This window comes from Corvus kubaryi, unplaced genomic scaffold (genome assembly GCF_017639235.1).
Source record: "Corvus kubaryi isolate FWS band 111438036 unplaced genomic scaffold, C.kubaryi_AGA036_p1.0 37394, whole genome shotgun sequence".
NCBI classification, from domain to species: Eukaryota; Metazoa; Chordata; class Aves; order Passeriformes; family Corvidae; genus Corvus; species Corvus kubaryi.
This window is the reverse complement of record NW_024581133.1, coordinates 16,909,917-16,934,370: the sequence shown is the minus strand read 5'-3', so window position 1 is coordinate 16,934,370 and position 24,454 is coordinate 16,909,917. Positions and strand designations below refer to the sequence as shown.

At 40.3% G+C, this 24,454-nt stretch overlaps 2 protein-coding genes across 13 annotated transcripts in view; one reads left to right on the top strand and one right to left on the bottom strand.

Annotated features, from left to right (window-relative positions):
• HERC1 (HECT and RLD domain containing E3 ubiquitin protein ligase family member 1) overlaps positions 1–16,085 on the top strand; it is a 102,454-nt gene extending 86,369 nt beyond the window's left edge. For all 12 annotated transcript variants that reach the window (XM_042039509.1, XM_042039508.1, XM_042039516.1 and 9 more), the window contains 23 exons: positions 871–1,070; positions 1,554–1,668; positions 2,205–2,351; positions 3,514–3,615; positions 3,752–3,925; positions 4,225–4,518; positions 5,217–5,282; positions 5,385–5,510; positions 5,912–6,050; positions 6,514–6,695; positions 7,301–7,456; positions 7,952–8,074; positions 8,653–8,755; positions 9,446–9,615; positions 10,393–10,531; positions 10,823–10,992; positions 11,367–11,536; positions 11,702–11,867; positions 12,169–12,245; positions 12,658–12,910; positions 13,143–13,295; positions 14,245–14,550; positions 15,418–16,085. In XM_042039509.1, coding sequence (XP_041895443.1) covers positions 871–1,070; positions 1,554–1,668; positions 2,205–2,351; positions 3,514–3,615; positions 3,752–3,925; positions 4,225–4,518; positions 5,217–5,282; positions 5,385–5,510; positions 5,912–6,050; positions 6,514–6,695; positions 7,301–7,456; positions 7,952–8,074; positions 8,653–8,755; positions 9,446–9,615; positions 10,393–10,531; positions 10,823–10,992; positions 11,367–11,536; positions 11,702–11,867; positions 12,169–12,245; positions 12,658–12,910; positions 13,143–13,295; positions 14,245–14,550; positions 15,418–15,603 — 3,717 coding nt within the window. In that variant the 3' untranslated portion in view covers positions 15,604–16,085. The remainder of the gene's footprint in view (positions 1–870; positions 1,071–1,553; positions 1,669–2,204; positions 2,352–3,513; positions 3,616–3,751; positions 3,926–4,224; positions 4,519–5,216; positions 5,283–5,384; positions 5,511–5,911; positions 6,051–6,513; positions 6,696–7,300; positions 7,457–7,951; positions 8,075–8,652; positions 8,756–9,445; positions 9,616–10,392; positions 10,532–10,822; positions 10,993–11,366; positions 11,537–11,701; positions 11,868–12,168; positions 12,246–12,657; positions 12,911–13,142; positions 13,296–14,244; positions 14,551–15,417) is intronic.
• Positions 16,086–19,542: 3,457 nt separating this feature from the next.
• On the bottom strand, positions 19,543–24,403 carry FBXL22 (F-box and leucine rich repeat protein 22). The gene is made up of 2 exons (XM_042039538.1): positions 22,184–24,403; positions 19,543–20,242 (listed from the first exon to the last, which is right to left on the bottom strand). Exons 1-2 carry the CDS (start codon positions 22,891–22,893, stop codon positions 19,903–19,905), a joined length of 1,050 nt encoding a protein of 349 aa, XP_041895472.1. The 5' UTR covers positions 22,894–24,403; the 3' UTR covers positions 19,543–19,902.
• Positions 24,404–24,454: the final 51 nt, after the last annotated feature.

Below are 24,454 nucleotides of genomic sequence, written 5' to 3'. Positions count from 1 at the left end.
CTATTTGAAAGCTATTTATAAAGACAAGTGCAGATTATTTTAAAAACTCACACCTATTGCTGATACATATATTAACATAATGTATTTTGAAGGACCAGTGTACCAAATGTAAAAAAAAGGAATGATGAACCTGATACCCTATTCACTATCAGAGACTGTGAAGTGTGTACTTACAGTGACAGAAGTGAATTAAGCACACAGCTGTGCACTGACTGCACTTAAAAGACTTAATTGTTTTACTTGGTAAAAGTACTCATAATAAATTTTAATTTTGATCATGTCACATGTTTTAGTTCAGCTTCCTGGGCAAAGCAAAAGGTGTTTTTCTAAATAGGCAGTTGCAGAGGTTTAGCATCTCCGCTTCGCCGTTATGTACTAATGAGTCATGAATAGTCCATGAATTATTTGTTAGGCTGAGAGGAGAATTCCTCAAATGTAGGTGTAGTGAGAGCATCTTGAATGCTTCCAAGAGCTGCTCTGAGTGTGTGAAGCAGGGCGATCCCAGAAGGGAGCACACTGTGGTAATAAATCTGTACCTGTCTTCTTACTAGGGGCTAACCTCCTTTCCTACCTCAGACTCAAAGCTACATCTGGGGGAAAAATAATCAAGAAAAGATTTGCAGTGAAAAGAAAACATCTTTTTCTGTGCTTTCCATTTATTTTCTTTCAGCAAACTTTTTAAAGTCTTTTTAATTTGATAGTTCTGAAATGTATCGCTATGACTTTATTATTGCAATTCACTATCTGTAATTTATATGAGAAAATATTTTTGTTACTAGTAATTAAAAGTTACATTAGCTCTGAGAGTTAACTTTCCTCCTCCCTACTGTGTTACTTCATACCAGCGTTTCATTTTTTTAAATCCAACAGGATATGGTTGTTAGTATGAAGTGGGATCCAACTGGTAAGATTCTCCTGACCTGTGCCAAAGAGGAAACAGTGAAGCTCTGGGGCTGTCTGGGAGGATGCTGGAGGCGCCTGCATTCACTGTCCCACCCAGCTCTGGTGAATGGCATTGCCTGGTGTGCTCTGCCAGGGAAGGGACCCAAGGCCCAGCTTTTGTTAGCTACGTAAGTCATTTTTTTGTTGTTATTTCTGTAGTTCTTTTGTAGGTCTTTTCTACCAGTCTGTAGTGTCCAGAACAAAGAAACGGGTTTGGTATTTTTTAAGTAACATTCCTTCAGTAAGTCAGTTGCCATGAGATTTGTGAAGTTCCAGAATTCAGATTAAAAAAATGAGCCTGGTTGTGTTACCAGCTGTTTTCTCCATGAGCTGTGGGTGCTGGTTCTGTTTGAGATTTTTTTTTTTGCTTCATCCAAATATTTTTTCTGAGAATATGTTGTTAGTAGAAATGGAAAAGCTACAGGGTGTGAGGAAAAAATAGCATTTACCCATTGGGAATAGGCCTTTCTACTTTAGATTGACTGATGCACTATAGTTTTTTATGGAAAGGTGCTGAAGACTACTGATATTAGAAGTTAATACCAGACCACTGATATTTTGTTAGTCAATATCTTTATTTTGTTTTTCTAATTTCTCCTGACTTGCTTTAGGGGATGCCACAATGGTTTGGTGTGTGTCTGGACTGTTCCCCAGGACATAGTAATCACATTGAAGTCCAGCTCAGCTTGCTCAGAAGGATGGTGGGAGCAAGAAACAAGTGCCAAGGTAAAAGGAGGAAACTTGGTGTGTAAGAAATTCTCTGCTCATTGTGAAGTTGAGAGAGGAGAAGAATGTGAGGGAATTACTTGATTCTCAACATTTCCTGAGAGAAGAAGTTTGTTTTAAAAAGTTTACATTGCATTTGTGTATGTGTAAGCATTTTCAGAATAGGAAATTGAAAATTTTATTTGGCTAAAGATTGTATTTTGATGTGTTTTCTTTCTTTCAAAAAAATTGATCAATTTATCCTAAAATTTAGTAAGAATTCAAAGTTATTTGTAGATAAAGAGTCAAGATTAATTTCACCTTCATAAATTGTAATGTAGTCTTTGATGTTAATGGCATTTTGTAATGGGAGGAAAGCTGATAATGTGATCAAGATATCTATAAAATATAGTCATAGTACTGGGGTTTTTAAATTATTTAGTGGAACTTCCCCATCTCTGTGGATGATCAGTTTTTATTGCAGAATACAGATGCTGTCATGCTACTCCCTGTCCTGAAAGTAGTCCAGTGTCCCATAAGTGTGCACTTGTTTGCAGGATGGATGCAGGAAAGCAGTGGAAGTGAAGTGTGTGTTCCAGCTGAGAGGACACATCACTCCTGTCCGCACTGTTGCTTTCAGTCCTGATGGGCTGGCATTGGTGTCTGGGGGACTTGGTGGCCTCATGAATATCTGGTCTTTACGGGTAAGACCATCTTTGGTGTGGCTTGATTCTCATTTTTAGTAAGAGTATCTGAAATGGTCATGGTATCAGACCAACTTCCACCTCACCACGTGATAGATACGTTAGAGAAAGCAGGTGTAAAATAATGTTCTAACATTGTAAATAATAAAATATAAATTGAAATTGTACTTAACATTGAAGTACTTCGTAGTTATGGTTTAGTATTGATTGATTCTGTACGTTTGGTCATGTTAGGCTTTGCAGAACCAGCCGCTTTCTTAGTAGGAACAATATTCTCTTACGTTGAGGGCTCTGAAGAGTCACATAAAATGGATTATTAAACACTTCTAAATCCTTAGTTATATTATCTCCTTAATGTTGAGCTTCCTTCTTGGACCAGGGTAAAAGAGCAGAGGAGGCTGCTGTTCTGCTAAGTTCTTTATTTCATAGTCTCATAGGTTTCTTGAAGGCAGAGTCCAAAGGGGGGTTACATTTTAAAGCCAAGCAGCAACAGCAGGCAAAAATAGCTTCTTCTATATGCTCCATCGATTTTTCCTCTCATAAGTGTGGATTATATTAATTGACCAATAAGATTAACACACAATTCTAGTTTTTCTTTTCTGAACCTATCCTGGTCTAATTCTAACAATCATAAGCCTTACACAAGTGTTACATAGGTATTACACAAATTTGCATATACAGTTTCTATCAGTTCTTATTGTTTATGTGAACACTCTATCTAAAAAATGTGAACAGTATAATTCTATACTTTGTCTAAAGTAAAGAATTCTGTGAAAAGGTAACACTGCTGCAGCAAAGAACTGTATTTAAGGTCTCTGCTACAGCTTTTTAATGTTTAAGGCACTTAGCATATATTTCTACTGAAAGTTAAAAATCTGTATTTCTGTTTCATTTTGGTGTGGCTTCATGTATCTCAGCTTGTCCAAAGGTTTTTGTTCAATCCCCGTGCTTTGGCTTCCCTCTGGGCCTGAGTCCAGAGAAGCCTTCACTCCAACACCTTAATACAATAAAAATGTGTTTTTCTGCTTTTAGGTTAAGCAGTTCAGTTTTTACATAGTTATTGAAAGCTTGTGAGAGTATCATCCCTTAGGAATGTGTTTGTATGCACTTGAACAGAACTGTAGCTGTGTCTGTGCCTGACTCAAACCCCTTCTCTCCTTAGGATGGTTCAGTATTGCAGAGTGTTGTGATAGGGTCTGGAGCTATCCAGACTGCAGTGTGGATCCCTGAGGTTGGAGTAGCTGCCTGCTCTAACAGATCAAAGGTGAGACAGAAATGTTTGAACCTGAGTGTTTTCTGGCCCCTCTAGAAACCAAGATGCTTGGTGATAAATCAATGGAGCTGAATGATCCTGCTTTGTGAATTTTTAATTTCTAATGTATCATACGACTGTTAAACAGGACGTGTTGGTGGTGAACTGCACCTCAGAGTGGATCTCTTCCAATCACGTGCTGGCGACGTGTAGGACTGCACTGAAGCAGCAGGGAGTTCTGGGCTTAAACATGGCTCCATGCATGCGAGCGTTCCTGGAGCGCCTGCCCATAATGCTGCAGGAGCAGTATGCTTATGAAAAGGTAGGAGTAATGCAAATGTTTAACATTCATGTCTGACATGAGGTCACTGTTTAGATCTCAGCTGGTTTCAGTCTTTCACCAGAGAACCCAGAAGACTTTCCTATGTTCTGCTTGCAAATATCTTTCACTATTCTCAAAGCCAGTAGTCTCCTAATTTGAAAATACTTAAAATATTAGAAAAACTTTGATTAAGCAGGGAGGAAGGTATTGTTCTACAGGACTAGCTTTGAAGGACTTATATTTTAAATTGATAAATGTGTGTTTCTAACTCTTCCCTTTCTCTTCCTGCTGCCCTCCAGCCACACGTGGTGTGTGGGGACCAGCTGGTTCACAGCCCCTACATGCAGTGCTTGGCATCCCTGGCCGTGGGGCTGCACCTGGACCAGCTGCTCTGCAACCCCCCTGTGCCCCCTCACCACCAGAGCTGCCTCCCTGACCCCTCTGCCTGGAACCCCACAGAATGGGCCTGGCTCGAGTGCTTCTCCACTACCATAAAAGCTGCTGAAGCCCTGGCCAAGGGAGCTCAGTTCCCAGAGTCCTTCACTGTTCCAGACCTGGAGCCTGTTCCAGAGGATGAGCTTACTCTCCTGATGGTAAAAGTTGATTTATTGTCTCAACAGCCAAGTGTGTTGCTACTGAGCATATGGTATGATGCAGTTAACATCTCTGAACTGTAAAGATTTATATTTAGCAACATAAGCACCAGCAATAAATGTAAGCTTATTTTTTAATTAACAGGTTGGAATATACTGACAAGATTGCTCTGTATGTGTGTGTGTAATGAGTGCAAGTCAGTTGCATGTTAAAATACAAAACAACCCGAAACTGTGACAGTAATTTTCATATGTGATAGAAGTAAGAAATGTAGAGCTTTGTTAATGATATTTTAAGAGTAGCGTTTTGTCACATTACTACACCAAATTATTTTGCTAGTGTCAATTTTCTTCATGACTTGTTACGTATAGCAAACCAGAAATTTTTGGTTAAGAATTTTTTATAAGCAAGCTTGTAACATTATAAGCTCATATTTGCAATTGAAATTTCAAAAAGCCCTAAGCATCAGTAAATAGAAAAAGATTTCTTTGTCGTGAATTACGTTTTTTTTTCTTTGATTTGGATTGCAGGTCATGGATAACAGTGTCATTGCTAGTCTGCACACATTTGTTCTTATTGCTAAATTGTTTGGAACAATTTAAATATTGTTCTTAAAAAGGAAAATATGTATTATGTAACAGAAAAATAATGTGCATCTCTTGAGCTGAATGTGGTAACTGTGGCTTTTGCTGTGTAGGATAACAGTAAATGGATCAATGGCATGGATGAACAGATCATGTCTTGGGCAACATCAAGGCCAGAGGTCAGTAAAATTGATGGTTTGGAGGGTATTTTATTCCTTTGAAACATGGCAAGCTTTTGAAAGTACTCTTGTTCTAAAGCCTCCTTTCACGCTCTTCCCTAGGACTGGCACTTGGGAGGCAAATGTGACGTGTACCTGTGGGGAGCAGGACGGCATGGGCAGCTGGCAGAGGCTGGCAGAAATGTCATGATCCCAGTGGCAGCACCTTCGTTCTCCCAGGCTCAGCAGGTGATCACTTGAAACCAGCCATGATTTCATCACTTGCCATCTATTATTTGTATGCCTTGTCAAAATCCCTAAGTGTCTTTGCAACTTGTTTGAATTTACTGCAAGTATTCGAAAACATAGGTTTCACCAGAAAGGAAATATTAAATTATTTGACAAATTCAAACCAAGAAGCCACTGAAATCTGACAACACAGAATTATTTTATATGAGCATGATTTGATAACAATTGCACAGCTTTCACATAATACGTATGGCAGTTTTGCTTTCTGAAATAACACTGGCCTGATATAATTACAAAGTAAACAAATTAAAAGGAAGTGGAGCACTTGTAATGCAGGTATTACAGCATTGCTGCATTTAGCATAGAATTTATTACATTTCCTTCATATCTTTCTAACCTAGGTGGTTTGTGGTCAGAATTGTACTTTTGTCATTCAAGCCAATGGCACCGTTTTGGCTTGTGGTGAAGGGAGCTATGGGCGACTGGGACAGGGAAATTCCGATGATCTTCACGTCTTAACTGTCATTTCAGCACTACAAGGTAAAGCTGTTGGTTTGAAAGGAATCCAGTGAAGGAGTACAAATAACCATTTTGGTAGTATAATTATGTGTGCTGATGCTCTTCTCGCAGATTTACGCATGAAAATATTGTAGTTTTTAGTTAAAAATTTGAACAAACAAACAAGATCTTTGTATTTCCTTAAGATTTCAGTAGTAATATGTTAAGATTTCTTAATGTTAGGAAAGCTTCAGGGAAAAATGTTGGCTCACATTAGGAACATTTAATTCCAAAACTAATGGCAGGATGGAAGCCTGAGTTCTCCATGAGAAAACAAAGGTTTTGTTCAAAATAAAAGTAAATTAATTGCTATAGAAAGAAGCCTTATTGTGGTTTGTTCCTTTCCCCTGACTTAACTAGCTGCCACAAGGCCCACTTGGATAAATGTATGTTAGCATCTATTGTAAGTTATGCTAAGCTTTGTTTTCTCACTTCTCTTTGACAGGCTTTGTTGTAACACAGCTGGTGACCTCCTGTGGATCTGATGGACATTCCATGGCTTTAACAGAAAGTGGGGAAGTCTTCAGCTGGGGAGATGGGGACTATGGCAAGCTGGGCCATGGGAACAGCGACAGACAGCGCAGGCCCAGGCAGATCGAGGCTCTGCAAGGAGAAGAAGTTGTGCAGGTTGCAAAATATTTTTGTCTGTTTGAAGCTGCAGGCCTGGGAACCCAGTGCTGTATAACCGCACAAAAAACAGGCAACTTCTTACTTCTCTGGGGTTTATGAACCAAGGTGGTGATTTCCAATTAAATGAAGATATTAATTGACAGTTAGTGCTGGAAAGGACTAAAAATAGAGCATGGAAGAAAGAGGTGTTTTAAAGACGATCCAAATGCAGACATGATTTATAAGCTTCCCTTTGTCCTTGTCAGGTGACTTTGACGTACAAAACTGGTCACCAAGACCTCCTCCTAAGTACTAACAATGCACAAAACCATATTTGGTTTTGACTGGAGGTTTCTTTATAAAAAAATTAGATAATCACACATCAAATTCTTCATGCAAATATCCTCTGGTCCCCCTGCATAACATTACTATTGAAAAGGATAAGAGATGAGTTGCTGGAGAAATCATTTATACTAAAATGTCTGTATTTTTTAGCTCTTTAAAAAGGAATATAGTTTAGAGTTGAAAAATATACTATATATTTATATATACATGTAATAGTCAATATAAACTTCTACCCAAATCTAAAGTGTATGTAAAAATAATGCTTTCTTTGCTTCCAGATGTCCTGTGGCTTCAAACACTCAGCTGTGGTGACAGCAGATGGCAAACTTTTTACGTTTGGAAATGGTGATTATGGTAGACTGGGGCTTGGAAATACTTCCAATAAGAAGCTTCCAGAAAGAGTGACAGCGCTGGAAGGTTACCAGATTGGCCAGGCATGGTTTATCTCAAATTAGCAATGTATCTTAGTTTAAAGCTCATGTTTTTAACATACGTAAGTGTTCAGCTGTGGGTTTTAACCTTGGCGTTCATTTTGATTATGATGGCAGAATTTGACTATGCATCATTTTTAAAATAATTACTTTCCTGGCTCTCTTGATTTTTCTTTCTGCAAAACTGGCCGTGATTTTAACATTTCACAGTTTAGGCATTTTTAAGCACAAATTCATGAGATTTTCTGTATTTTTAAGCAAGGAACACGTGTGGCATAGTACTATCCTTTGGTTCTATGAGCTAAGAGGAAGCAAGTGTTGAAAAAATACTACTGTGGTCCTAAGTGTATTTAAAACACTCTAATAAACAATGGAAGTTTTAGTGGTTTTACAGGGATAGTTATTTTTAAAACACAATATTTCTTCTTAAAGGTAGTTGGTATGTTTGAGTTAGTAAGTCAGCAAAAGCAGTGGTGATAACATTATTTCTCTCCCCAGGTGGCCTGTGGTCTCAATCACACTGTGGCTGTGTCAACAGATGGCTCAATGGTTTGGGCTTTTGGAGATGGAGATTATGGTAAACTTGGTTTGGGAAATTCCACTGCAAAGTCCTCACCACAGGTTAGATTACTGCGGAAATGATTCTTTGCATAAACTTTCCGTGCTGTTAAAGGTGTTGCACAGTGTTGAGAGTGGGATTTCCAGAAGTTGTTATTCATTCCATGCTGATGTTATACAACCTGGCACAAGTAATTCTGATGGCATATTATGCTGAGCCTAGTACTCTGAAGAATTTCATGTAAATCATGGTGACTGTATCTCAGTAGCAGTACAAACAGTGAAAATCTGAGGTTTATCTTAGAGAAGAGAGATTTCTTCTTTTGGAAAGTGGGGAGAAGGTTGCTTGCACACCCATCTACTTCTTCCCATGCCACTCCACCTCCTTCCCAGAACAAAAGAAAGTATTTTGAATCACTGTACATAGAATAAGGCGTTAATTCATTGAAGAAAACATCTGTTTATGTTCCCTGTATTTATTTCCAAGTGTTAATTAAAATGATCCTACAATATGTGTGCTGCACAGTGGGAATAAGAAAATTTCTTTTCTGGAAGCAGGAGTTACAGATTAAATTCATGTTTGCTATCTGTTTATGTCCTTGTAATACTATAGCTGGTTTTCATTTCACTTTACCCCATAGAAAGTGGATATTCTTTGTGGAATTGGAATAAAAAAAGTTGCCTGTGGAACTCAGTTCTCTGTTGCACTGACGAAAGATGGTCACGTTTATACTTTTGGCCAAGGTAAGATAATCTGCTTTTTGGACATTTCCATCTATAAAGCTTGTGTATATATTGCAAGTGAAAATGAAGAATATTAAAATATATTTCTAAGACTGACCTAATGCTACTTTTTAGACACATGCTGATCTAATCTAAATTTGGAAACTTCAACAATGTAATTTTAACATGCACCTAAAATCCAGATTCGTAGCTCTGTCTCGTTTGATCTCAGAACAACCTTTCATTTTACTACTTTACTTTTTGAAGAGCATTTTCCTAAAACTTCATTGAATTTCACATATCGAAAAACTTCAAAGTTTACATTGTCTACTTAAGCACATACCTACTCACGTTTAACAGTCTGGGTGGGAGGATTTCCATGTGCACTGAATGAAACATGCGGAAGCCTCTCAAGTCAGTTAATTCACGTTCGTTACCAACCCATACATGTAGATCTAGAGGTCGTGGTTTAGTAGAATTTGGTCTTGTTTCAGACTGAACATGGACGTGACAGCTTTAGCAGTATAAATGAGCACTGGAGGCAACACTGCTTTGCAGGAAATACCCACGCCCTTTTTCCCTAAAGGGTTACCTTTGCGTCCCAGTCCCAGGACTGTACAGAATTGATTTCTGCCCCTCCCCTACTTGTGCCTGTAGTGAAATACCCCCTGAGTGTTGCTTGCCCCTGGAGCCTTGTGCTTGCCCTTGCAGATCGCCTGATCGGTCTGCCTGAGGGCCGTGCCCGCAACCACAACCGGCCGCAGCAGGTACCAGTGCTGGCCGGGATCTTCATCGAGGACATCGCTGTGGGAGCCGAGCACACGCTGGCCCTGTCCTCCACAGGGGACGTGTATGCCTGGGGCAGCAATTCTGAAGGCCAGGTACGTCCTGTTGCCTCTGCTCCTGACCTCCGGGAGCCTCTCACTGTACTTGACACATGTGCCTGGCATAGCTTCCTTTTGGTGGAAAAGAAAGCTTTTATTGTCATGCTTCTCCTTCGCCATTCAGCATGGTTGTGTTTTAGTCAATTTCCATTATTTTCTTGTTTACTCTCTGTGCTCTTTCGTGGTAGCAGTTTGGGAAAGCACTCAGAACATGCTACCCAAATTAATCCAAGCGTTTTAAAAAATTGCAGATTTTCTCCTAATTATTGAGCTGTCTTCAATTCTTTCAACATGAAAAAACTTATGGTTGGTGTCAGTCAGATCTGTGAACTTTTTAGATGCTTTTCGTAATGAAAATATAAATGAACCTTTTGAAAGGAGTGATTTTTTTTTTTTTTTTTTTTTTTAGTCAGTACATGCTAGAACAAAAATGGCGTTTAAATAGCACAGAGGAAATGTAGGAGCTTTGTTGTCTGTGTATGAAAGACTGCAATACAGGACTTAGCAACATGGATCAGTTCCTCAGTCTGGGAAAGATTTTTCCAGAAGTCTCCAGCTGTTTTCAGGTCTCTTTGATACCTGGATCTGTTGCTCCCGTTAGGTGCAGATGCAGTATCCTGTCAAAAATAAAAGATGAAAAAATATATGTATATGGTAAATATTCTTTTTCACAGTATATGCTGTAAAGAAATACCATTTTTTACCATCTTCTCTCACTTTTTGCTTGGAGAGTTTTAGAAATATCATCAGTTGTTGATTGTTCCCTTTTGTCAGCTGGGGCTGGGCCACACCAACCACGTGAGAGAGCCCACGCTGGTAACGGTGCTGCAGGGGAAGAACGTGCGGCAAATCTCAGCTGGCCGCTGCCACAGCGCTGCCTGGACAGCTCCCCCTGTCCCACCTCGAGCTCCAGGTGAGCAACTGAGATCTTGTGCAGCCTTTTCTTTAGTCTTGGTGTCTCCTGGGGTGTGAGTGCAACAAGAATTTCTGAACATTTGGGACAAAAGTGGTTTTGTTTTATATCCATACTTTGTTTTTTATGATATCCCAATTATCTTACTCTCAGTTTGGCTTCTGTTGTGATTTAACCCCAGTAGGCAGCTGAGCACTGTGGAAGCTAGTGCGAGGAAAATCAGCTTCGTCCCAGGCAAAGCAATACAGATCCCCTTTCTCAAACAGTGCTTTGTTTCTGTTTCTGTGGCAGGTGTTTCGGTGCCTTTGCAGCTTGGTTTACCTGATGCCATTCCACCCCAGTATGGGGCACTGAAAGAAGTGAGCATTCATACAGTAAGAGCGAGGCTGAGACTGTTGTACCATTTTTCTGACCTCATGTACTCTTCATGGAGATTACTTAACCTCAGTCCCAATAACCAGGTAAAATTCCTTTTGAAAAAACTGACTTGGCTGTGTTGTTCTAGTAGAGAGTAGAACAGTATATCTACCCGATCTGGATGGACCTTAGTAATAGGCTCTGTAATTCTTTTGGTAAAAAAAAATTTTAAATAAATAATTCCGGAATAAAGCAAACTTCGTGAAGGTATTGCTTTACATTCTCACTTATGCTATCACTGACATGTCAGTGTTCTGGTTTCCAAAAGCTTACTAGCCTCAAAATTAATACCAAAAAGTGCTGATCTGTTTCCTGAAACATTGAAGTGCCAGTCATTGCTATGAAGGGTTTTATTCTGCAAAGAATGGAATGAATATCCTTTATTGATACGTTTGTTCTCATTCCTGTTTTATTGCAGAACAGTACATCTCATTACAATGCTGGAACGTGGGGAATAGTGCAGGGACAGCTGAGGCCCTTGCTGGCACCACGGGTGTACACCCTGCCCATGGTGCGCTCCATAGGCAAAACCATGGTGCAGGGCAAGAACTATGGGCCCCAGATCACTGTGAAAAGGATATCCACCAGGTCAGTGCTGCTTTCACAGGCCTGTGAATACTGATATTTATGCATTTCCTTCTGTTTTGGCATTCTGAGCTCTCTCTGTAGAGCTTTGTTGATCAAGTTAACAATAATCAGTAGCCTTTACATAATTATGAGTTACATTTCTGGCTGTGTCCCTTTCCCTCAAAGGGGTCGGAAGTGCAAGCCGATTTTTGTACAGATAGCAAGGCAAGTGGTAAAGCTGAATGCATCAGACCTTCGCTTACCCTCCCGTGCCTGGAAAGTGAAACTGGTTGGAGAAGGAGCTGATGATGCAGGTGGAGTGTTTGATGACACCATTACAGAAATGTGTCAGGTACGTCTGTGAGTATTTTGGAAACATGTTTTAGTAATGTATCCCAGTCCAGTCCCAGGAAAAAAAACATTATAGTCTGACATGAAGTCAGGTCTTGAAATAAACATGTCTTTATTACTTAAAATCATCATGCCATTGATTCTGCCATTTACTTTCTCTCAGTGTTTCGTATTAATTTGTAACGAGTAATCATCACTGTAGTGAAATACTCTTGTCTTGTAATGCTATAATGTCTTGATAGTTCTGTCATAGGTTTGCTTTCCCTCTTTCTAAGAATGCTTTTTTCTTGTTAATTTTTAAGGAACTGGAAACTGGAATAGTAGACCTGCTTATTCCTTCCCCAAATGCTACAGCTGAAGTAGGCTACAATAGGGATAGGTAAGTTGTCCAGGACTTGCTTTTATTGCAGATGGTAGTGGGTGAAAATCAAAATCTTCTACTGACTCTTTTGTACCAAATGATGAGACTTCATGATTGTCTCTAGTATATTTTTTCCTTCAGGTTGTGATATTATTTCATTGTGGAGGGAGGGCATGGTTTTCACATGGGCTTGCTGGATTGGTGATGGTAGAATTCAGAGTAACATCAAGATGCCAGGCTTTGTGCTCAGGAGTTCTGCCTCCCTCAGCCCTCCAGTGTTTTAACAGCTAAAGATAATAATCTTACTTGGGCAGGCCTTGCTGTTAAGTGTGCTGGCAGTTACTGTTTCGTACTTAGAAATGTTTTCTCTTTTGCTTCTAATAAGTAGCATAGAAATAATACTCTTTTCACTGCTTCTTTGTCCCTTCAGGTTTCTCTTTAACCCTTCAGCATGTTTAGATGAGCATCTGATGCAGTTTAAGTTCTTGGGCATTCTCATGGGTGTAGCTATTCGTACGAAAAAGCCATTAGATCTTCATTTGGCTCCAATGGTCTGGAAGCAACTTTGTTGTATCCCACTCATCTTAGAGGATTTGGAGGAGGTAGATCTGCTCTATGTGCAGACCCTCAACAGCATTCTTCACATTGAAGACAGTGGGATTACGGAAGAAAATTTCCATGAGGTAAGATCAGAAAGTCTGCACTTTTAGGTTTATTTTGAAAGCAATTACTTTATCAGATTGACCTTCACATCAGTATTTATGTAATTTCAATCTCCATTCTTGCGATAACAAGCACTTTGTGTGTGTTTAGAATAGTCTGTGATCTTACTATACATAGTTCTAGGTGACTTATAGTAAAATGCTGTACTTGGATCACTGGAGTGACTTGTGCTTTTCCTGTTTCGCATAACAGATGATTCCTTTAGATTCTTTCGTTGGCCAAAGTGCTGATGGTAAAATGGTTCCCATAATCCCTGGAGGGAACAGTATCCCACTTACCTTTTCAAACAGGAAAGAGTATGTGGAGAGGGCAATTGAGTACAGACTCCATGAAATGGACCGGCAGGTAAGAACCTCGTTGTGGCCCGGCCCTGTTGTTAGTGGGAGCAGGGGGCAATTTGTGCCTATTTCCATTACAGTTTATTCTGTGGTAAGAAAAGCTTGGCTTTCTGTATCTTTCTGGGTCTCCATGTCTTTTCTTCACCCACAAACTGTTCTGGCTCTTTTTTAAAATGTAGTGCTGTTTCTTCCTCAGTAATTGTTCAGTTGGCAAAAGAGCATTAGAAATCAGAGCTGGTTTTCCATCTGAGTAGCCCCAATTGAGAAAAAAACCTGCGATTTTGCATGCTGGGTACTGTAACTGGGCATGTGAACAACACAGAGACTGGCTAAAGTAAATATTACTGACAATCATTTGTTTAACTTGAAACTGTTTCTCTTTTGTTGTACCACAAATCCTGCAAATATTTCATGGTATGTTGTGGGAAGTGCTCATTACCTATTTGCATAGTTCTGTGTATGTTGTCATTTGAGTAGTGACCCTTGTGAAAGCAGTATTCTAATTTCAAGGTAAAGATGTCTGTGTGATATTATCTGCGTTAGAAAACAGCTTCCTCATCAGAGGTACCAAATCCTAAGTCTTGCAGAACAAGTACAGCATTCTCACCATACATCTGAGCTGGAACAAAGCCTTTTCTGTATTTACACAGTTTCTTGGTTTAGCCATCATTATTTGTGCTGCCAGCTTGTAATTTTTTTTAAGTAGTTCTGTTTTGGATCAGAACATGTTGGTTAATGTTCAATTACAGTTAAAAATAGCTGTAATATTCTCCAGGATTTTGAGAAACAATACAGCCCTTGCAGGGGCTGTGTGTGTAGGAAGCTGTATTTGGCAGATACTGGTAATTCTGTATCTCAATGCCATTTCTTAGCTGGGAAGTTACTTTTTTTTTGGATGGTCCAGGCAGTGACAGAGATCAGGCACTTCAAACATCTCTCCCATTTTTGGCCAATAGGTGGCTGCTGTCAGGGAAGGAATGTCTTGGATTGTTCCCGTTCCTTTGCTGTCCCTTCTGACTGCTAAGCAGTTGGAGCAAATGGTCTGTGGAATGCCAGAGATATCAGTTGAGGTTCTGAAGAAGGTTGTTCGATACAGAGAAGTTGATGAGCAGCATCAGCTGGTGCAGTGGTTCTGGCACACCCTGGAAGAATTTTCAAACGAGGAGAGAGTTCTTTTCATGAGGTTTGTGTCAGGAAGATCTCGATTGCCAGCCAACACAGCTGATATCTCTCAGCGATTCCAAATAATGAAGGTTGATAGGGTAAGACACATTTTTGTTATTATTATTGTTATTGTTATTTGCTCTCTAGTACAGTCTGTGCTTTGGCACTAGGAGACAATTTCCATAATTGTAAATTTACAGAAAAAGTATGGGATAGGATATGCTCTGAATTAATTAACTCAAACATTTTGGTTGTGTAGAAGGATATAGGCTGCATGAATTACATCTTAATTTCATTGGTGCAATTGGTGACTAGAGATCAAGACAAGAAACAAACCTTTGTCTACTGTAACTGTTCTAATCTCTCTTCATTTAGTAATTTTCATTCTGTTTTTAATTTCTTGTAAGTGGCAACATATGACCACTAGTGAACTCTTAATGTTTTAAAGCCACTGCAGTGAGTTTACAGTGTATTATTTTACGTACAGGGTGCATTCATTTGGAATTACTTTGGGGTTTTGTGCAGTGAAAGCACGTTTTCTGTGAACAACGTGAACCAAAAACTTGACAAAATCTCAGCTAACAGTGGTTTGTCTGTCATCTTTGGTTAGGTGTCTCTCAGATTGCCTTATGTTAAGGCACACTATGGTATGTAATTTGAACATTGTTTGGTATCTTGCAGTGGGCTGCTGAACAGCAGTGTAATCAGCTTTCCAAAAGGCTGAATTCCAGTAGTGGGTTGAGTTATTTACAGAGTAAGTGATACAGTAGTTTTAGATATACTTGAAACAAGGATGAAACAAATGCTGTAAACAAGGGAGGTTAGTCTGCTGCTTAAAAAGAATTTGAGATAGAGTATGCAAATGATAAAGTCAAGGGAGGGAAGGAGCAATGAAATGTGGATATGTTGCATTTTTAACTTCATTCACAACTTACCAGTGTCTCACCTTTTATCCATTTCCACAGCCTTACGACAGCTTGCCTACCTCACAGACTTGTTTCTTTCAACTGAGGCTCCCACCTTACTCCAGTCAACTAATCATGGCAGAGCGTTTGCGCTATGCAATCAATAATTGCAGGTCTATAGACATGGACAATTACATGCTCTCCCGGAATGTGGACAATGCAGAGGGCTCAGACACAGATTATTAACATTCTGTGAACAAAGTCATCTTCCTTTTACTACAAATAGTGCCCCAAGTCCAATTCATCGTTGACATAATTTTACAGTAACCATAGATGTTTTAGGAGCATAAAACCACATGTTAATAGATGGTGGCCACATTTTAGTTACTCTAAATGTAACAAAAATTAGATGTTTTTATTTTTTTGTGATTGAAAAAAAAGAAAAAAGGAAAAACAAAACAAAAAAGTATGATTGGTAAGTTTTTTCTCCTTTTTTGGTCACTTTTGATAAGCTTGCATGGAGACATTTTGGTGCATTTTTGTTGGGAATAGTACATTTGTAAGCCCTCCCAGTGAACATGAAGAGTTGTACATTGTGTATAATTGTTCATTAGCCAGGACAGTTTTACATGAATATTCACATATTTATTTTGTTTTAATTTGAATTGCCTGTGCAGGGTTCCTTATGCAGAGAAAAATAAAGCAAATTCAAGAATTGGTTGCTTGTATGCATTTGTGAACTGTGGTTGGTTTACTCAGTCTTCATACTTTTGTATTTTGTTTCAGGAAATTATAGTCTTACAGTGTTTAGACAGGGTGTGACATTTGAAGCATCTTAAAATGTTTATCCTGCCGGACTCTGCTGTGTAACCCCATGCTCTGCATTCTCTTGGCCTGAGGCCCTGCTTTGTTCAGGTGTACTGCTGTTCATTCCTTATGCTGCAATACAAGTTCATGTTGTGCTTGGTTCCTTCTTGCTTTTTGTTTAAACATTTTGCTCCTCCAGAGTAGTTGTTGGCAGTAACAACATGCTGCCACCTTGATTCAGAAAACTTTAAATCTTTTGAGCAAAATAGTAATATTTTTTAATAGACACATTGATGTAGTTGATTCCTGCTCAGAGTATGAAAAAATTAAAATGGAATTGACAGGGTAGTAGTTGAAGCTGTGGATTTTATTCACATTTTTAGCTCTGCCTTTGGTCTCATTTTGTTGCAGTGATTATTATGATCAGCATGGTTTGGCTTACACTGTGATTGATGTTCCTGTTTGGTTAGGGCAGCGATGTACTGCACAAAGAAATCCCTGCTCTGTGCCTTAGGAAAGTGCTGGGCAATAGATGATTGCCCATTGTCTCTATAAAAGACATCATTGATGTCAAGCTCCAAATGCTGCTTGGTGTTCAGAGCAGGACTGACCTGGGTGAAGGAACAGGGGAGAGTTTGTCCCCAGGTGAGTCAGAGCTGCTCTGCCCCCATTGTCCCCCAGCCTCTTCCTCCCTGAACTCTTTGGGAAGATGCTGTAGGGACTGAGGGCTGGTGAAAATGTTTGTTAGTGTCATCTCATGTGGGGCAAGACTGGTCCATCTGAGTCTGGAGTGTAGGGTAGAAATTTCTGTTGTTTTCTCTCCTGTGTTTGTTGTACGTTAGCAAGGACTGACTGGGAAATTTTCTGGTTGTCTGAGACTGAGCTGCTGTATTGCTGCCAGCTGACAGTGCTCAAAGGGAGGGATAAGCTGTAAAAATGTGCAAATCTGGGTTTTATCTGGTGAAGTTCTCTCAGTTAGGACTAGTTGTTGGCTCCTGAAAAAGGCTAAAGATTTTTAGCTGTGATGAAAGGACCGCAGTGCAATGTGAAACATTTGAGGGGGATCAGCAGTTTGAGGGGAAGGAGGGTCTCAGGCCTCTGAAATCATGCAGACTTGGTTTCCTGCCTCATTGTGTATTAGATTCCAAATTGGACTGAGATTTTTGGTGTCCCATCACTGTGTTGTGGGGATGTCTAGTCACATCTTGGCCTAAATTTATAGGTGTAATAGGTAAAAAATACAGTATATAAATAAATGGGGAAACTGCTGTATTAAGTCCTGTATTACTGCCTTCTACACCTCAGTGATGTGTCTGACTTAGTGGCACCGATTTGTCAGCCTGTTTCAATCAGCTCAGAAAGTAATAGAACAGTGCCTAAATATGGCAGTTTTATATGGACCATGCAGTTGGCTTCCTGGATAATGAAGATCTTTTTAGAGGCAGTTGACACTGAAATGAGAGGATGTTATTTAAAGGATTTTGCTTGATGGAACTTTAATGGCTTGGAACTAAAACCACAGACGTGTTTCCATCCTTCCATAATACCCTAAGTATGGTATAATTATTAGTGTGGTATTATTAGTAGTATAATACCTAAGAAAAATGTTATCATTTTCTATACTCAAACTTCAGATTGGATTGTGAAGTAAGAAAATTCATTATTGATGCTGAGAAAATATATCAACACAATCCTGTTCAGACTTTACCATGTCATGAACAAATATCACCATTCAAGGAGGGGAAGAGCAAAGTAACAAGTTAGAGCATTTCTATACAAATAGTCAAAGAAACCAAGTAGGGAGTGTTTCAAGACCCTTTTTAGCTCTATAAAAGAAAACTAAAAACCCAAACAAACCACACACCCCACAAAATACCCTGCCCCCCACAGTCCTTGTAGAAAACTGGCAAAAACGCTTAAGTAATACGTAGACAGATGCAAATGTGCTTTTATATCTCGTAGTTACTTGAAAATCTGTTCCTGTTACACCTACAGAGACGTGTCTTCCACCACAGAGTGCTGGGAGAGCTGGTTGCACGAGGAGGTCTTTGCTTACTGCTGTGACTGTATAAATTCCTACCTTGTTTTGGCTTGTCAGCAGTGTGTGGAACTGGTGTTGTGTATCCAAGGTACGAGTTGTGTCAGCTTCCCAATTTCCACATCACAGTAAGTTTGTTCAGCTCAGCAATGTCCTTTCCAAGCTGTCAGTGCTGGCTGAGGATTGCTGTTTGTCCTTGTCCACACTTCCAGTTTTCTCCTTACTTTGTGGTGTATAAGGGCCCTACTTAAACTTTAGGAATGAGTTAATGAAATACCAGTTTTACAGTGTCATGCTGTTAAATATCTCTATGTAATGAAGATGCAATAATTTATTTTCCTCATTGGTTTTCTGGGTGATCGTTTCTTACGGATGCTCATACTGATCATTTCCTCTAGAATTGAAGCATTGTTTGACAAAGTTGCTGTAATGCTGTCATTTATTTCTTAGCTCAGCCAAATTAGAGAGTACCAAGGATATCTGTGGATCAATTAACCAGGATGGGAAGGAGAAGTAAGTACATTCAGTTATGTTGAGAGCTGTAAAGTCCTCTGGTGTCAGATTTTGTAGGTGGTGGCATAGCATCAAAAGCATGTAAAAAAAAGTTTCACTTCTAGGTAGTAGTGCAGCGTTATAGGAAAGGGACAGCCTTGTGCTTTGGGATGAAAATAGTTACTGGTTTTGTACTTTGCAGTGAGAAATGGGTGTTCATATAGAGCTGGCCTGTGGTGTGTTCCTAATTTAGCATTTAAAGCTACAGGCTGTTAGTCACTGTCTTTTCTTGTGGGTTAGTTCTCTGAACTAGCATTTGTTTGTATTGCACTTCCTTTAATGTCAGCTTTACAAAATAACTTGGTGTGTGTTATATGATGTAAGTACATCATACAGAGGTTCAAACTGTGTTTTGTGTGCCTTGAATCCATGCTTCCCTCATTTAATAAAAAAGCCTGGTAAATTAGCTACCGCTGTTAATCACTGAGGCAGTGCTGGTGGTCAGCACTCTGCTTTTGCTAGAAAGACCTTTCAGGGAGTGGTTATTCCCCTTAGTGGATGGAACGACTGTCTGGATATACCCTTTAACAGAAGTTTGTTAATCACTCTTGCCCTGAAATTTGTGAAAATCCTACAGTGACTCAGGCTCTCTCTGCTGTGGCTTTATGCCCTTGCTATTACATAAGAAGTCTCCAGTCTGAACCTTGTGACTCAGTGGGAAGCTTTTCCTTAATGTTTGTGTTCTCAGGTCCCTGAGTGAGTCACTCTGCCTCAGTTTACTCTGTGTGTTTCTTCCATGCAGTCAGGTGAACCTTGCCATCAAACTTACTGCACTTGTCAAACTACTGTTAAACTTTCTTAAAACATCCATAAAATTTATTGAACTCATCAAATTATTTGGCCTCAATAAACACATTGCTGCTTCCCTCTTCTGAGTGAGGTGCATCTGCAACAGGAGGGTACCAGAACTGCAGTTTTCAGCAGGTCAGGCATTTTGTGACAGCAATGCAAGGTTTTCCAGTTTCAAGGAATAACAGAGAACAAATGTTTTTGTCCTTAAGCCTGACCAGGAGGAGATGCATGCCTTTTCCCAGTATACCCTTTACAAAACAACCATTTGTTTGGACTTGACCAGAGCCCAGGAAAGTAGCCACAGTTCATTGCTACCAGAGTGAGGTAAAATACCCACACTGATTATTTTACTGCACTTAGAGCTGAACCAATTTTCTTGATGCTTTTTCAAGCTTTTTTTCTGGCTTACTGTCTGGGATCATGTTAGCACTTCTCTCTGCTCTCAGCATTACTGAAGGACACTTCTGCCTGACTCTCTCTAGTCCAGCTTGTGTTATGTTGCGGCAGAAATCCACGTGGAGCGTTCGCAGTGATGCCCCATGGAGGGTCACTGCCTCCAGTGTGTGGTCAGTGATCCGCACACAGTTCTCCAGTTTGAGGCTCTTCAGGTTTGGGCAGTTCTTGAGAACCTGCAAAATGCAGTCATCTGTAACGTGGCCACATCCAGAGAGGGTCAGAGACAGCAGATTTGGACATCTGAAAGCAGGATGGTGACAGGTGAGGTGGGAGAAATAAATCACAGAGCTTGGAGAACCAAATAGCATCAAGAATAAATATGAAGGCTGAAAAAATGCCTCCTCTTCATCAGGAGGGGCAACAAGGCACAAGTAGGTGAGTGCATATGTAAATCTTAATGTTCAGCTTTACTAAAGGCAAAGCTTGCCTCCTTTGCTTTTTCTGTTGGTAGCAACATCTCCAGCTCAGCTGGCAGAGTGCACAGGGGGATGTGGAAGCCTATTTAAGCTGTGGCTGCACTGTTTTCTCTTAAGGAGTTGGATGGTGCTGAGACCCAGTAGAGAGGAGATTTATTTCAGGATGAAGTGGAGGACTGCTATGCAGACATGCTGAGCATGAGCAAGTAAGGCACTCCCACTCTTCATTTGCAGGAATTATGGATATATTTTTTCTCCTTCAGTTTACTCAATAGGTGCTAGCTGCTTCCTAAAGAGTGTTGATGTTTGAACCCCACACAGCTCTTAAACTTTGCTTTGAATCACTGAAACTGGTAACTCTGTTGTTACAAACAATGATGCAGCAAATGAAAAAAGCTTTTTCTTGCTGCTTGGGTAGCCCTGAGGAAGTACAGGAAAGGCCTGTCCCCAGTGAGGTGTTGATGATGCCCAGGACTGTCCTGGAGCAGCTGCTGAGCTCAGCAGGCTCCTGTGCAGCAGCCTGCAAACCTGTGCCGTGTTTGGCTCCTGGCTCAGCCCCCTCTCCAGGCAGTGGCAGTTCAGCATCCACCTGTTCAGCTAAATAGAGCATCTGTGGTAACGTTGCTCTTGTGAGACCTCTAGACAGAATTTTTTTCTTTTAACTCTTTTCTGTTAATGAGCAGTTGGAGAAAAAAGCTGGCAGGAGCAAGAAAGGCTCTAACAGAATAAAACCACTTCAAACTCAGGGAGAAAAGCTGGATATTTAATTTGCATTTTCCTTTGTACACAATGTTAGGAATTTTGTTTGACTGGGAATGCTTTCAATAGGTTGCCGCAAAAAGGGGCAGGACCCGTTGTAGCCACAGGTGTGCTGATCCCTCCTTAATCAGATTTTTATCAATTGTTCTAGAACAGTTCAGAAATTTGGTACTTGCAATTTAATCCCTGTTTTGAAGCTGCCGTTCAGTCCTTGTTTTGAGATTGCACTGCTGTTGGCTCTCACCAAGACACTCTCTCCTGTCAGTATCACATAATTTGTTGGCTTTTTTTGGTGGTTGTTCCAAAGCTGAGGGCTGGCTGTGGCACAGGACCCTGTGTCAGGGGAGGCACTGCCCTGGCCCTTGGGCTCTGCTCTGGGACCAGGGCCAGCCCTGGTGTTACCCACACATAGAGCAGGACTGGCTCTAGCCCAGAGAGCCTCCTCCTGTAACTGCTCTGCTCTTTCCTCAGAGCTGCCTTGCAGCAGCAGAGCTGTTACAAGAAAAGCCGTGCACCCAGAGCTGCTTTTCCATGGTGGCATTTCTCTTCCCTTACTGTAGTTCAGAAGCAGCTAAAAGTTTAAACGTTAGTGTAACAGCAATATTTATTTCTTAGACTGAATTAAAGCTGGCATTTAGTAACATGTTTAATGAACAACGTGGTTGTTATGAGGTGTGTTCACTGTTAGAAATCAGGATTCTGCTCCAGGCACCCCCCAGACACTGCCAGAATGGTGCAGTTCAGCTGAGCAGCAATGTGGGAGGCAGGAGTGCACTTCCCTGTATTAATTACCAATTCTTAGAAAAAAAGAAGGAAAAAGTAGGCTTAAGGAAAGTCTACATGAAGTATATACACTATTGCCACTATAAAATGAACTTAATATTACACTAAAATTGTTAAGGCAAAGCACTCATGTACTTCATTTCAGGCAGGTGCTATGTAGTATTTGAAATAATTCTCACTTCACTCAAGGCAGTTACTGCACACTCACACCCACAGAACGTACCTGTTGCAAACGTCTAGTAAAAAATCACTGACAGTGTTCTCATGCCTGTTACAGAAGTCTTTCTGGAAACTTTTTTTCATCCAGTCCTCAATGTTACACACCTTGACACTCTCTGAATACCAGCAGATGGATAAGTATTTTAAAGCAGGTCCCAGGAAGAAATTATCCTTCTTTAGTTCCACTGGAGAATGAAAGTGCAACAAAGACCACAGTAAAGGATCCTGAAACACTTCTAGCAACTTGTGACATGTTTCTGCTAAATTTTTCCTACTGTTTTTGTCCAGAAAGGAAAAGAGATGCAAAAGGCATTCCCGGTTGAGCTGGGTTATGTGCATAGCCCCGCAGCAGTGGCAGAGTCTCTTGGCCTCATGGAGTAACAGCAGTGCTGGAGGGGGCTTGCACTCACTAGGAGGTTGTTGCACATATATGGTTGTGGAATGGGGTTTATTTTTGGCTAACAACTGGTGCAGAAGCTCAGAACAGAGAAAGGAAAAGAACCATGTATGCAGCTTGTGCTTCCCTTTGTCCAAGGGAATGGAGTGGGCATGTACAACTTGACACTCATGAAATGCTTCCTTAAAAGGGATTTTTTTTTTTCCCCCCCTTATAGACTCTCCTGAAGCTAAGTGAAGCTCTTGTTCCGAGTTGCTGGAGAGGGGAGTGGGGCTGTAGCTACAACTGCCACGCATATCTCTGTCAGTGCTTCCCATTTGGGAGATTTTGCTTTCTGAGCAGCAGTTTGGTTTTGCAGAGTACAACACTTTTAGTCTCTATTTGTTCATTGATTTTCTGAAGTTGCACATTTGGTTCATGTTCAAGGATTGTTACATGGATAATGGAACTTCCAGAGTTTTTTAAAAGGAGCTGAAACATTCTCTGGGTACCTTGAAGTGTGCACACAGTCTGCAGTTCAGTTTACAAGCCTCAGAGGTAGGGGCAGTTTCCTGCCCGCTGTTATTTGAGGCTGAGCTGTGCTTCTATAAACAAAGCTGGCTGTGTCCCCACCTTCTGCAGGAGGGAAGCAATGACACAGAGGCAGCCACGCATGGAAACAGTGAGGCTATGTTTAGTTCCTTGTGGGTTTGTGCTTTTAGTAGATGTCTTCCATTGGCTTGAATTTTACAAGTTGGGCTGTTCTGGTTTTGCAGGCTTAGTTCTGTTACCATAGAAACCTTTTTTCCACCCTTTGGTGGAAAAAGGAGATATGAAAGTGGTTTTCTAGGTAAAAGTATTTGTTGTACAGTAATGGGAGAAAGTGTAGCAGAAAGTTGCTCCTAGAAGAAAAGTAAAGCTACAGCAAGGACAGGTTGAAATGAAAAGCAGTAAGCATCCCTTCAACTTTCCTGCTTGTGAAGCAAAAATGCTTGAGCTGAAGGTATTTTATAGTTACCTTCTGCCTGGTGACTATTTCTGCCTATAAGAGAATAAATACATTGAACAAATCCATAGAAAGTAACAGCAAACAGCACTGGGGGAGTTTTTCATATGGCCTGCACACAGATAGGAGTTGGGAGACTTTATGTACCTATGGCATTTTAATTAGGAGTGTTTTAATACAGGACAAGGATCAGTGGGACCCAATTTTATACCTTTTCCTTCTTACCCTGAGAATGCAGTTTAAAATTCAACTCTGAAAAACAAGATCTGAAATTTATTTGCAGTCTGTAACAATTGTAGCTTCTTAGCTCGAGGAAGTGCTTGACTAACCTGTGTGTCTGAACACAGCTGGCATACACAAAGAAATGGCAATTTGTTTTGCTTCATTCTTTAGTTAGTAACTTCTTACTATATACAGTAAGCTGTGTTTAACAGTTGCCAGCCTTTTCGGTTTAATATCCTGTGTTATTTAATCTTTTTCTTGAAATGATAAGGAGATTGATGTTCCTCCTCCCACCTCAGAAACAGGCTCTGGACAGTGCCACGAGTGCTTTATGAAGCCATGAAAGGGACAAGAAGATTTCACATATACCAGGTAAGGCAGTCACAGGAAAACAGCAGCTGAAATGGTGTGCCTGAGATGTTGTTCCTCATTCTCACATTAGCATTTTCAACTCTCTCTTACCTTCTTGAGCAGGCTTAAACAGTTGAGACTTCTCAGAGTTATACATACAGGAATACTATTTTTAAAAATATTATTTAAAAAAATTAACACATCAACCATCCAGCAAAATTGAATGACAAGGATGTTAGGATGAACTCTTGCCAGACAGAGGGGACACACCACAATCTGACATAAAAATTAACAGCAGTTGGATGACAAGGCCCATGAAA

Excerpts from the sequence above, each read along its gene's own strand:
- FBXL22 (XM_042039538.1), bottom strand. The coding sequence starts at position 22,893 with ATGGGAAGCACTGACAGAGATATGCGTGGCAGTTGTAGCTACAGCCCC. Across the intron at positions 20,243-22,183 it reads TTACTAGACGTTTGCAACAG|ATGTCCAAATCTGCTGTCTC; the intron begins GTACGTTCTGTG and ends TCCTGCTTTCAG.